We start from the raw sequence: 13,070 nt of genomic DNA, 5'->3' as shown, positions 1-13,070 counted from the left end.
CTTTGCTGAGAAAGTCACTTTTTCTTCAGTTTTCTCTGTTTTGATAGAAGTTTTTAATTAACTCTGAGTTTTCATGACCATCTAAATTAAATATAGGAAACTAAATATTGGAAAAGACGCGTTTTACAGTGAAAAATGCAAAATATAGAGGATAGTGTGGTAATAAATGGTGATAAATCTCTTAGGAAAGGCTAAACAGAGAGAAACATTCATTTGGGAACGGACACAGAAGTAGCGCTGGGTCTGTATGGGTTCAAGAGGCTTTTCATTTCAGCTGTCTGACTTTGTGCAAGTGTCAATCCACTTTCCAATTGGACTGAAAAACACACTTTTTCTTCATTTTTTTTCTGTTTCTGATATTATGACACTTTAATCTGAGCTTTTCATCAACGTCTGCATGATCAGTAAATTAAATATGCAAAACTACCTGATTTTTATTGAAGAAATGCAAAATACAGAGTATAATATTATATAATACATGGTGATAAATCACTTAAGAAAAGTTAAATAGAGAAAAAAAAATTCATTTGGGAGCGGACACTAAAGTAGCACTGGGTCTTTATGGGTTAAAACCCAAAAAAGAAGAATTTCTAAGGTTATTTATTCTGTTTATGATCAAAATTAGACACCGGTTTCAACCAGCTACAGCATGGACATCCAACTCATTGTAGTTCAGGGGCCAAATTCAGCCAAATTTGATTTGTAAAATAATAGAATGACATATAAATAATGACAACTCCAAGTTTTTCTTTGTTGTAGTGCAATAAATAACATTAAACTATGAAAAATATTTTTTTTAAAATGATTCTTGAGAGGTAATAGTATTAAATAATGGCAATAAGGCCTGTTTGTTTATGGATGATGTACTGATAAATCTGCTGGAATTATTGAAGAAAATGGTTGAATTGTTGAGTCTGCTTGTATGACTGGACTGCCATGATCATATTGTTGGGTGTAATTCAGTTACTGCATTATCTGTTTGTCGTGGTTTGATGTTAAAATTAGGAAAATATTATTGTTTGACTCTTGTATCAAGTTAGCGATAAAGGTGTAAAAGCACTGAGGGGTTGGATTAAATAAGTTCATACTTCTTCCTACTCCTTTTCGACCATGCAAAATTCAGACTTGTATGTGCTTGGAGATAGATTCTGTCCATTTGAATGTTTTATTTTGTTTTTATTTTGTTTGGTTTTTTTGTTTTTTGTTTTTTTTGCATGTTCGAAATAAATAAATAAATCAAATCAAATCAAAATAATTTACATTTACAAACTATTCAGAAAAAAGATGTGAGAAAAGAAGTCAGAAAAAAGATGTGAATAACCTGAAAAACGTTTAATTTCATAAGAAAATAAATGCAAATTTACCAATATTATGCCTCAACTTCTCATTTACACATGTGCATTACACACAATTTACTTTTCAGTTTTAAGTTTTAATGTCAGAACTGAAAATGCGTCTCCATCTTTCTGCATCTTTCTTTGCATTTTAACACCAATAATACTTTAAATTATGTATGAATTCAGTGCCTTTTCATACTTTTTCAGTTGCGACCCTGTTCGTTCATTGATGTTTGTATTTATTGAATATTTTTCTTTTCTTACACAACATAAAGTGTCAGAACTGATGGTAGGAACAGAATACTGCTGTGACTTTATAAACTCACTGACTTCATGAGTTCGTTCCGTTTCGTTGCCTGAGGCGCCTCAGTTTGTTCTCCCTGACTAGAACAGTCTGCACAAATAAAAGTTATCTTCGTTTGCAGATGTTTTGCTCATTTTTCTCTATTTTTCAAGACAAATATCTGCAGATAATCTGCCCTTTGGCTGGATCTGGGATCGAATGATGAGCTGGTGCATGAGGTGCTGCTGACTCTGCTTGTGTTTAATGTTATTCATCAGAAAAGTCAGTATGTTCTGTTTCTCACCATGTTGAGGGCCTGGTAAGCCTCCACAGCGTGGATCCAGGCTAACACCGGGGCTTTGTTGTCCGACGCCCCTCTTCCATACAGGTTTCCTAAAAAAATAAAATAAAATAAACATTTGAAAAAATAAAAGTGGCCTTCGTGGAGGGGATTTCCTGCTAAAACCAAACAAATAAAACAGAATTTACAAATAAAATCCAGTTCAATGACAAATACACTTTGGTTTAGGAATCACTGAGCATTTTGTAGCTGTTCTACCAAAAAAAACCCATAACATGTTGTATTTATATATGTATAAAACACCAGTCTCTGAAAGTATCTTCAACATCTCTTACAAGTAAAAAAATAAAATAATAATAATAATAATAATAATAATAATAATAATAATAATAATAATAATTTTTTATCCAAACCTGTTTATATTGCTTTATGTTCTATGGGATTTTTTTAATAAGATAAGATAAGATAAGATAAGATAAGATAAGATAAGATAAGATAAGATAAGATAAGATAAGGTAAAGTAAGGTAAGGTAAGGTAAGGTAAGGTAAGGTAAGGTAAGGTAAGGTAAGGTAAGGTAAGGTAAGGTAAGGTAAGGTAAGGTAAGAAGATATAAGATTAAATGAGATAACATACAACTTAAAATAAAATAACATGAGATGAGATAAGACACGATAACATCACATAACTTAAAACAGAATAAGATGAGATAAAAGAAGATAATATAAGATGACATAAGATTAGATGAGATAAAACAACATAACTTAAAACAGAGTAAAATGGGATAAGATTAATTACATTAAGATAAAATGAGATTAAACCAGATAACGAACAACTTAAAAGTAGAATAACATGAGATGAGGTGATATAAAATAGGATCAGACAGGATAAGATAACATTAGATAAAATGAGATTAGTTAAGATTAGACCATGGCAATTAAAACACCCAGTAAACCCACTGCACATGGAACAAATACTAACTGGATGTGAAAACGTTTCTTTCAAATTGAAATCAACCACACTAAATGACACATTGTTAAAAAATAAATAAATAAATAAATAAATAAATAAATAAATAAATATATATATATATATATATATATATATATATATATATATATATATATATATATATATATATAACTAAAAAATAATATATAAAATCTTTCTAAATCTGCCTTGACTGTACAACCATGTCCTAAAAACCATCATAAAAAGGCATGAATCAGTAAAACTCAGACTAAATTCAACCTCAGTTTGTCCCATGTCTACTATTACACATGTGAACCCTGTGGATGGACCGCTGGACTCTGTTACCGTTGATGTCGGTCAGGTTGTATGGGTCTGTCTTCCATCCGTCCTCCAGCTTGGCCGGCTGGACGTCCACGTGTCCGTAAACACACACCGTGTGTTTGTTGGCGTCGTTACCGAACCGAGCCGTCACCACTTTGGGCAACGCCAACATCTGCCCGTCAGGAAGCTGCAGACACCAAACAGAGCAACTAATGGGTTTGAGAAAAAAAAACTTCAAATAGACTATTACTGCAAATTCACCTCCATATTCCACTGTTTTTATAATGAGGTTCTGCTTAACCTTCTTTGTAAATGTACAGATGTGTACTGTTTACCTGAGTGTCATTCATTTAATCACATTCTACTGATTTTTGGATCATTTTTGTTTTATTTTGGATTGTTGATTAGAATAACTGATCAGTAGCAGCATTAATAGAATAATCTACACACCTGAGACTGGAAAATTAGTTTAATTACTATTATGTCAATTATGCCTAATGTCACTAATTTGCACCATACTGACATATTCAAATGAACAAACTCCACTTAATTTAGCAACCGCTTTAGAGCAATGACATTTGTTTTACATTAAATAACTGTCTTGATTGGAAACAGCATGATGCAACAGAATCTCCTTTGCAGTGTTTTTTTTTTTTTTTTTTTTTTTCTAACCCACAACGACCAGAACGTCCACTGGCACTACTATCGACTGATCTAAACTGTTTAATACCTGTTGATCCACTAATCCTGTCAATACATGTAAATAATTGGTGTAAAATACAGTTTGTCGTCTTTTCATGGTCATCAGATATGACCCATTTGGACATTCAGAGGCTCTGTAGTTACCATGGAAACACCGTCATCTTCTACAACACTGACTCACCAGTAAAACCCATGGAGTTGGATCAATGACAGTGGATGGACACACTGGGTTTATGTTCAGTTAATGAGAGATTTGACTGAAAATGACACTTTTTTCTCAGTTTTCTCTGTTTTTGATACAATAACCCTCAGCTTTACCCTGTACTTTTATGAACATTTACATGATCAATAAATTAAATTCTGGAAAATACCTGATTTCCACTGAAACAAATGCCAAATACAGAACATAATTTTAGAACAGGTGGTTCCAGGCACAACAAGCCCCGCCCCTCGCATGTATTGTAGCTTATTTTGGCATCGGTCCAGCTGATGTCATCATGTCTATGCATGTGCTGATGTCAATGTATTAATTGCCTCCATATATGTGCCAAGTTTGGAGTAAATTGAAACAAAATTTCTGTTTTTATAGACATTTGAAATGTGGTCCATTATAATTAAATGGGAGAAGCAAAAGATTTTAAAAATTCATTAAAAATTTGAACTTTGACCTATTTTCCCCAAAACGTAATCAGATCTATTCTGGGTCACTGGCAATCCATAAACCCAATTTGGTATAAATTCAACCAATAGTTTTGCTGCTAAAGTGTAAACAAACAAACAAATAAAAAACAATACTCTCTGCCTCCCCTTTGAGGCCGGAGTAATAAATGATGATAAATGACTTAAGAAAGGGTAAAAATGGAGAAAAATTCATTTGGGAACTGCCACAGAAGTAGTTGTAGGTCTTTAAAGGTTAATAATTGTCTTGACAGAAACATTATGATCCAACTGTTTTTACAGATACATTTTTTTTATTATTATTTTATGGAATGTCCTTTACAGTGGATAATGGGTTTTTTTGTTTGTTTGTTTTTTTACCCATAAAGACCCAGTGCTACTTTTGTGGCAGTTCCCAAATGAATTTTTTTCTCTCTATTTAACTTTTCTAAAGTGATTTGTCATCTTTTATTTTGATATTCTCCTCTGTATCTTGAAAAATTTCCAGTGAAAATCAAGTATTTTCCCAATTTTCATTTACTGATCATGTAGATGTTCCTAAAAATTCTGATTAAAGTTGAGGGTTATTATATCAGAAATGAAGAAAACTGAAGAAAAAATGATTTTTTCTAGTCAAATCTCTCATTAACTGAACATAAACCCAGTGTGTCCATCCACTGTCATTGATCCAACTCCATGGGTTTGACTGGTGAATCAATGTTGTAGAAGATGACGGTGTTTCCATGGTAACTACGGAGCCTCTGAACGTCCAAATGGGTCATATCTGATGACCATGAAAAGATGACAAACTGCATTTTACACCAATTAATTACATGTATTGATAGGATTAGTGGATCAACAGGTATTAAACAGTTTATATTTGTAGATGGTTTTGGTCACAGGTGGATTTTTTGGGTCTTTATGGGTTAATAATTGTCTTGACAGGAAACGCCTTGATCCAACCATTTTTTTTCAGATACATTTTTAATTTTTTTATGGAATGTCGTTTACAGTGAACAGTGTTTTTTTTTTTGTTTGTTTGTTTTTTTGTTTGTTTTTTTTTTTAAGCAAAGCCAAACAGTAATAACAAAAACCACAAAGTAAAACGATTTAAAAAAAAAAAAAAAAAAAAGGAAAATCACAACACCGCAAAAAGTAAAAAAAAAAAAAAAAAAAAAAACACGAGGTAAAACGGTGTAAAAAAAAAAAAAAAAAAAAAAGGAAAATCACCTCAACACTGTAAACACTAAAAAAAAAAAAAAAAAACCACAAGCTGATTGAATTTTTTTTAAAATTGTGATAATATTTTAGTTAATGGGAAAAAGAAGTATCACCAGCTGAAAGTAAGATAATGTCCAAGTAGTTTTGTTCATATAGTTTATATAAAACACTGACAGACCATTTTCCTGCAGAATAGACACTTTCATACATACCTGTAATACATTTTTAATTTTAGTATGGAATATCCTTTACAGTGGACAGTGTTTTTTTAAATATATATATATATATATATATATATATATATATATATATATATATTTTTTTTTTTTTTTAAGTAAAGCTGTGAAACTGGTGTCCCCTGCAGAGGACACAAATGCCTTACTGGGTCTCAGGAGGACGTCCTTATAAATAACTGTGACAGTATCGGGGATAAGGCCGTTCAGCGGCTCTCTGCTGGCGTATCGGTGCATTTACAAGCTGCTGTACACAAGTCTGTGTATTTGTGAAGAATCAAAGGGGTTTCAATGATCCACACAGTCTGACAGTATATTAGAGCTAATCTTACATGAAGACTGAGGACTGCACCGAAGGAAAAGTTGGAAGTCAAGGGGGTCGTCAGCTATTGTTTTTACCGTTCACTAAGACCATATAATGCAAATATCTGATGCTATGTTTGTCCTAATTACTGGTGGGAAAGTGTTGATGTTGACCCCTGCGTTGACCCCAGCCACGCTATATGTTTAATGAGTTTGGAAGCAGCTTTGATGTGGCTCCGTCAGTAATGAGGAGGCCGGTTCAGTCCTGATGGTCCTGCAGCTTTTTTTTGAAGTTAGAGGCTCATTTGGCACCGTCGCCCCCTCCCCGATGATCCCACCTCTCAGCCTCAAACAGCAAATATTTACCAACCAATTAGGCTGACGGTTACATTCAAAGCTCTAACGCACAGGTGTCAAACATACGGCCCGGGGGCCAAAACTGGCCCGCTGAAGGGTCCAGTCCAGCCTTTAGGATGAATTTGAGAAATGCAAAAAGTACATTCAAGATATAAACAGTCAATCCTTTTATGTTAGGGGTCATATAAAGCCCCACTTTAGTCTCAAGTGGGTCAGATCAGTAAAATACTGCCATCAAAACCTACAAGTAATGACAATTCCAAATGTTTCCTCTGTTTTAGTGTAAAAATGTGTAATTCCATGACAATGTGCAAATTTACAAATTAGCCTTTCACGAAAAAATATGAAAAACTAGAAATGTCCTAAGAGAAGTAAGTGCAATTTGACTAATATTCTGACAGTTACTAAAATATTTTGTGTTTTTGCAGATCCATTGTGATCTGTAAGTTGTAATGCACATTTACAAATGATAAGCTGAGGCAAAATATAGTTAAAATTGCACTTATTTTTCTTAATAAATTTCATTTTTTTCATAGTTGTTCATGTTATTCACATTTTTAAAAGGACAGTTTACAGATGTAAACGTTTCCATAATGTAATTTTACGTTTTTCCACTATAAAACGCATTGAAATGTTTGGATTTGGCATTATTTATATATTATTAATATATTATTAATTTACTGGTCCGGCCCACTGCAGATCATACTGGGAGGTTATGGCCCCTGAACTCAAATGCGTTTGACAGCTCTGCTCGAACGTCTCAGTCACTGACTTCCTGTTCTCCGATGTCCACCAGCTCCACGTTCCCTCCCATCGTCCTCAGCTTGTCGGCCGTCATGTCCATCATTCGGTGCAGGTCCGGACGCTTTAGGACATTGCTGGAGTCGCTTTCGATGGCGACCCAATCCCTCAGAGTCTGATGATACACAAACACACACACACACACACACACACACACACACATATATATATATACAAAGGTAAAACATTATCTGACTGTAACTGGATTCAACCATAATCCAACACTGACATGAGCAAAGTAATGGTTCACCCTTTAACCCCTGGGACATTATTTCAGTTAAATGTGTGTTTCTTCAGTGGTTTTGTTTTACTGTGTGTTTTAGGGTCAAAACAGGGTGGAATAACAGAAAAGGACAAAGAAAGGAATTGAAGTTTGACAGGTTTTTACCAAATAAGGCACTCAGGAAGTACATTAATAAGAGATTTAGGATGTTGAACATGAACTGTGAACTGGAACACACTGAACTGAACAGTAGGTTTTGTTTTGGGTTCTTTTTTTTTTTTTTTTTTTTTTTTTAAATCTGAATCAGTCCAGCTGCTTTTTGACACCTGGTTGAACTCCAAAAAGCAGTTACATGGTCAAAACTCGGTAAAAACACAGTAATAAATAAATAAATAAATAAATAAATAAATAAATAAAAGGAAAATCACAACAGCACTGCAAATAGTTAAAAAAAACAAAAACAAAACAAAAAGCAAAGTAAAACGGGGTAAAAAAGATCTAGATAAATAAATAAATAAAAAGGAAAATCACAATTACACTGCAAACAATAAAAACAAAAACCACAAAGTAAAACAGTGTAAAAAAAATTAAAAAAAAATTAATAAAGGAAAATCACAACAACATTGCAAACAGTAAAAACAAAAAAACACAAAGTAAAATGGTGTAAAAATTAAAATAAATAAATAAAAGGAAAATCACAACAACACTGCAAACAGCAAAAACAAAAACAAAAAAAAAAAACCCAATTTAAAACAATAATTTACAACAGCTGACAGAATTTTTTTGAAACTGTGATAATATTTGAAGTCCTATAAAACACTGACAGACCATTTTACTGCAGAATGGACACTTTCACTTGTCATACTTGAAGTACATTTTGCTGATACTTTCATACTTTTACTTGTGTGAGTTTAAATGCAGATGTTTGATTTCATTGGGAGCATTTTCAGTATGTCGGTGAAATGTCTGAATCCTTCTTAAATCTGTGATTATTCTGCACAATTTGACATTTGTACTGCACATTTCAGACATGTGCTACAGGGAGCTTCAGCATCCGTATATTAGTGATTAAATAATGTTCATTTAAATACTTAGAACACTTCAGGAGAAATGAAAAGACTGGAGGTCAATGACTCCACCTAGTGGTGACAGGAAGGGCTACGAGAATTATAATAAAGCACTTCAGATGTGTGTTGGAATTATCTGGAGGTTCTGAACGGCTGCACTTTCAAATAGAAGGAGCAAGGATTCAGTGTTCAACTCAACAGAAATGTATGTATGTATGTATGTATTTATTTATTTGTCTGTCTGTCTGTCTGTCTGTCTGTCTGTCTGTCTATCTATCTATCTATCTATCTATCTATCTATCTATCTATCTATCTATCTATCTATCTATCTATCTATCTATCTATCTATCTATCTATTTATTCTAAATAAAATAGAATATCATTTACTAACCTGATCTCTAACCAAAAAATGAAATAAATGGGGGTGGAAGTGGGAGTGTTTTGATTTATTTTTTCATCACGTAGTTGTGTTTTCTTGTTATATTGTGAAAATAATAAAAAAGAATGCTGGTAAAAAGATATGAAAGAAAAAAAGAAAGAACTATGATAAAAAAAAAAGAGAGAAAAAGTGGCTTATATACAATGTTGCTTCTGTTAAATATTATAGACAATAGTTTATTTTAACAGAAGCGTCACAGAAACTTAACATAAAATGACAAAACTAATGCTAAAACCTCAGATGAATGCATCATTAGTTGTAGTTTTATAAATGTGGAGAAGTATTCAGTAAATGTGATGTTCCTTTAGTTGAAACATCACATTCTATTTTACGTTTCCTTCTGGTATCAGCTCTACTGTCAGCTGTGCTTTTTATTGACTCTTCTCCTTTTAATTTAATGTTATTTGTTCAAATCCCAGAATGTGATGGTTTTTCAATCAATCAAATTTAATTTATATAGTGTCAAATCATAACAAAAGTTCTCTCATGACATTTTACTTATAGAGTTGGTCCAAACCAGACTCTAAGCCAGTTTACAGAAACCCAACAGAATCCTCCAGGAGCAAACGCTTCTCCTTTTATCTTAAACATTTTTTCTTCTGTTATAAAACAGTTCCAGTTCTGTGAGTCTTAGTTGGAGTTAAAGGCGGTTCTTCACCTCTACGTACTCCTCTTGGTGGCTGTCGATGTACTGGGCCAGCTCCGAGTACTGGAAGGCCTGGGCAGTGGAGATGAACAGCAGGATGGAGGACAGGAGCGGAAGATCCATCTGTGGACACAGTCAGCCCCAGCTCAGTTCACAGCAGATCATTTATGGACCTCTACACTGTGTATTTGACTTTACAAACACTTTGAGGACCACTAAAAGCCTGTAACAGTCTGACTTTGACACTTTCAAGACACATTTATTCAGCAACAAACCTGAATTTATGTTTAAAGCTCTACCGTGTGATGTGGCATTTTTACACTTTTCTTTTGTCATCTGAAAATGCTCCTAATAAGTGTGTGTCAAACTAAAATGTAAAAGAAATCCACCAGGTATTGAAACTCAAAAATGTTTATTTCTCATATAGTTCTGATAAAAGTCTGACCAATCATTTTAGTCGGTCCAAATAAAATAATTGGCCGAACCTCGCTGAACCTCCTGTCAATCATCCATTACGGCCGTCCAGCATCCGATCCATGATTTCCATCTCCGCATATCAGATGCAGAGACCCTTCACTCCACTGCTTCTCCTGTCACTGACCACAGTCTACTGTCTAGGACGTGAATGGACAGAACTCAAATGCTCATGTGGAAGGGAAAAAACGGATTTATGAAGAGAAACAACAACCAAGGGGAACAAACAGGAGCCTGATGCATGAAGAATGGAGATAAAAGTCCGGAAGTCGGATGTACTGGACTGAACTGGTCTGCATAAAGCTCAGCTTTTATGACGGTGGGACTCATACAGGTACACGTACATGGTGTCACACATGTAAGATGATGTAGGATGAGAAATGTATGGACTGTGAAACCTCAAATGTCCACGGAAAATTCGTGGAGGCCGTATGTTCACAGTGCACGCGACTGTCGCCTGGACATCTCATCTCTGTGGTGCAGTGAAAACACTGACCCAGTACTGCACAGACCACACCCTTAAATACAGGGTCTACTGATGGAACAGGGGCCGCGGGCCCGCTGCAGGTGGATGATGCATCTGATTACTGAGGGAGGGGTCCACGGACACACCGAAGTGGACCGGACCTCCGCCTCTACTTCCTCCGTGCGCATCAGGTGAGAGGAGGAGAGAGGAGGAGGAGCCTCAGAGCTCAGGCAGAGGGAAGTGGGCGGGGCTTTGGAGGGAGGAGGGTTGTTCATGTTCAAACTTTTACTAAGTGCTGTGAGAAATGCCACATCGGTAGGTAGAGCTTTAACTAGCAGCATTGTACACATGGTGCCATTGTACGATAGCGCCCTCCCATGGTGCAACAGCGGCATTGCACCCGTACGCCCTCCAGTGTTGCAACATCGGGACACCGGGACACGCTTCAAACACATGTCGGACACACAACGTCCATTATAGTAGGATTCTAAATATGTTCCAAAAGTGTTCTAATGTGGGTGCTTCTATGAAACTGGTCCTAAAAACAGGACATTGGGCTAAAAATTCAAACCAGATGTAGACTAATGTTATGAAGCAAGTTTGGAAGCACTTTGGGTCTATTTTAAAAATCAATATTTACTGAGATAAAAGAGAAACTATTTTTCCGATAAAACACATTTTTATATTATTTTTATGCAAAAATCCACATGTAATACGATAAAAAAGATATAAAAATTGCGCGCTACTATTTTTTTGAATGTATTTTTATTCTCACTGATACATTTTGGGAATCGAAGTAAATATGCAAGGCAGAGTGTTTCACCAAAAAGACTGCTGTTGCAAAATCACTTGCGATTTATTTGTGTTAAAATGGGCAGGTTCTGCATGTAACGTGAGTGGACACGATGGGTTACATGCGAAACCTGGACTGAGACTGAGATTCATGAAAAACCTGCATGCCTGGATGAGGAAACCCACTAGGATCGACACATTTAACACAGTGTCTTTATTTATAGTGGTATAAAAGACCATTTACAGCCATGTTTTCAGGTCCTTGGCAGCTTTTCCTGTCCCAATTTTGGTCCTATTTTTGGCTCCAATATTTGATTAAAAATTCATTAATTTTGGGATGGCTCAGAGCAAGAGTATAATTTTTTTTGCATTTATCTGAGGTCATCATTACATGCATCCTGGGGGGAAATATGTCTGAATTTGTCTTTTATTATTGGGTCTAAAAAGCTGGAAAAGTGCCAGAAACCAAAATAAACCCAGTTTCATAGAAGCTCCTGTGTGTATTCTTGCATCTGCTGTAATCAGTTCTAATCAGCATCACAATATTTTACTGTATTTCTGTAAATTTCTACTCAGCTCAGAATCCATATGTTCATATCAAATAAACCATGAATACATAAATAAACAAATTATAAGTCCAACGTTAGCATTTAAAGCAACAAAAGGCAATTTAACCCTTAAAAACCCAAACGGCAACCAGCAATACTCAAAGCATCTACTCATGTGTAATACCAACAACAGGATATTTATAATATAATTCACGAGCAAACTTTAAGCAATTTTTGCTTTGTCGCTGCTTTGGTCCCTGTTTTTGTCTGTTTGCAGTGTGTGTTGTGGCGTGTTTGGGTTTTTTTTGTTTGTCTTACTTCATTTATGTTATTATTATTGCCTAAAAAGTCTATTCGACAACTGCAGCTGATCCAGAATGCTGCTGCTCGAGTCCTCACTAAGACCAAGAGAGTGGACCACATCAGTCCAGTTCTCAGGTCTCTACACTGGACCACATCAGTCCAGTTCTCAGGTCTCTACTCTGGACCACATCAGTCCAGTTCTCAGGTCTCTACACTGGACCACATCAGTCCAGTTCTCAGGTCTCTACTCTGGACCACATCAGTCCAGTTCTCAAGTCTCTACACTGGACCACATCAGTCCACATCAGTCCAGTTCTCAGGTCTCTACACTGGACCACATCAGTCCAGTTCTCAGGTCTCTACACTGGACCACATCAGTCCAGTTCTCAGGTCTCTACACTGGACCACATCAGTCCACATCAGTCCAGTTCTCAGGTCTCTACACTGGACCACATCAGTCCAGTTCTCAGGTCTCTTCACTGGACCACATCAGTCCAGTTCTCAGGTCTCTACACTGGACCACATCAGTCCAGTTCTCAGGTCTCTACTCTGGACCACATCAGTCCAGTTCTCAGGTCTCTACACTGGACCACATCAGTCCAGTTCTCAGGTCTCTACACTGGACC

General features: G+C 35.4%; 1 protein-coding gene across 2 annotated transcripts in view; it reads right to left on the bottom strand.

Annotated features, from left to right (window-relative positions):
- cndp1 (carnosine dipeptidase 1) overlaps positions 1 to 13,070 on the bottom strand; it is a 49,219-nt gene that overhangs the window by 26,934 nt on the left and 9,215 nt on the right. The window contains exons 2-5 of one of the 2 annotated variants that reach the window (XM_030158665.1): positions 9,874 to 9,984; positions 7,458 to 7,601; positions 3,237 to 3,399; positions 1,925 to 2,013 (exon numbers count right to left, since the gene is read on the bottom strand). In XM_030158665.1, the coding sequence (XP_030014525.1) occupies positions 1,925 to 2,013; positions 3,237 to 3,399; positions 7,458 to 7,601; positions 9,874 to 9,984 (507 nt within the window). Of the gene's footprint in view, positions 1 to 1,924; positions 2,014 to 3,236; positions 3,400 to 7,457; positions 7,602 to 9,873; positions 9,989 to 13,070 lie in introns of both variants that reach the window. The other variant, XM_030158666.1, reaches the window with a different exon arrangement.

The sequence above is a fragment of the Sphaeramia orbicularis genome, chromosome 16 (assembly GCF_902148855.1).
Source record: "Sphaeramia orbicularis chromosome 16, fSphaOr1.1, whole genome shotgun sequence".
Taxonomy (NCBI): Eukaryota; Metazoa; Chordata; class Actinopteri; order Kurtiformes; family Apogonidae; genus Sphaeramia; species Sphaeramia orbicularis.
Note: the sequence above shows the minus strand (reverse complement) of the source record. Positions and strands in the feature narration are given on the sequence as shown.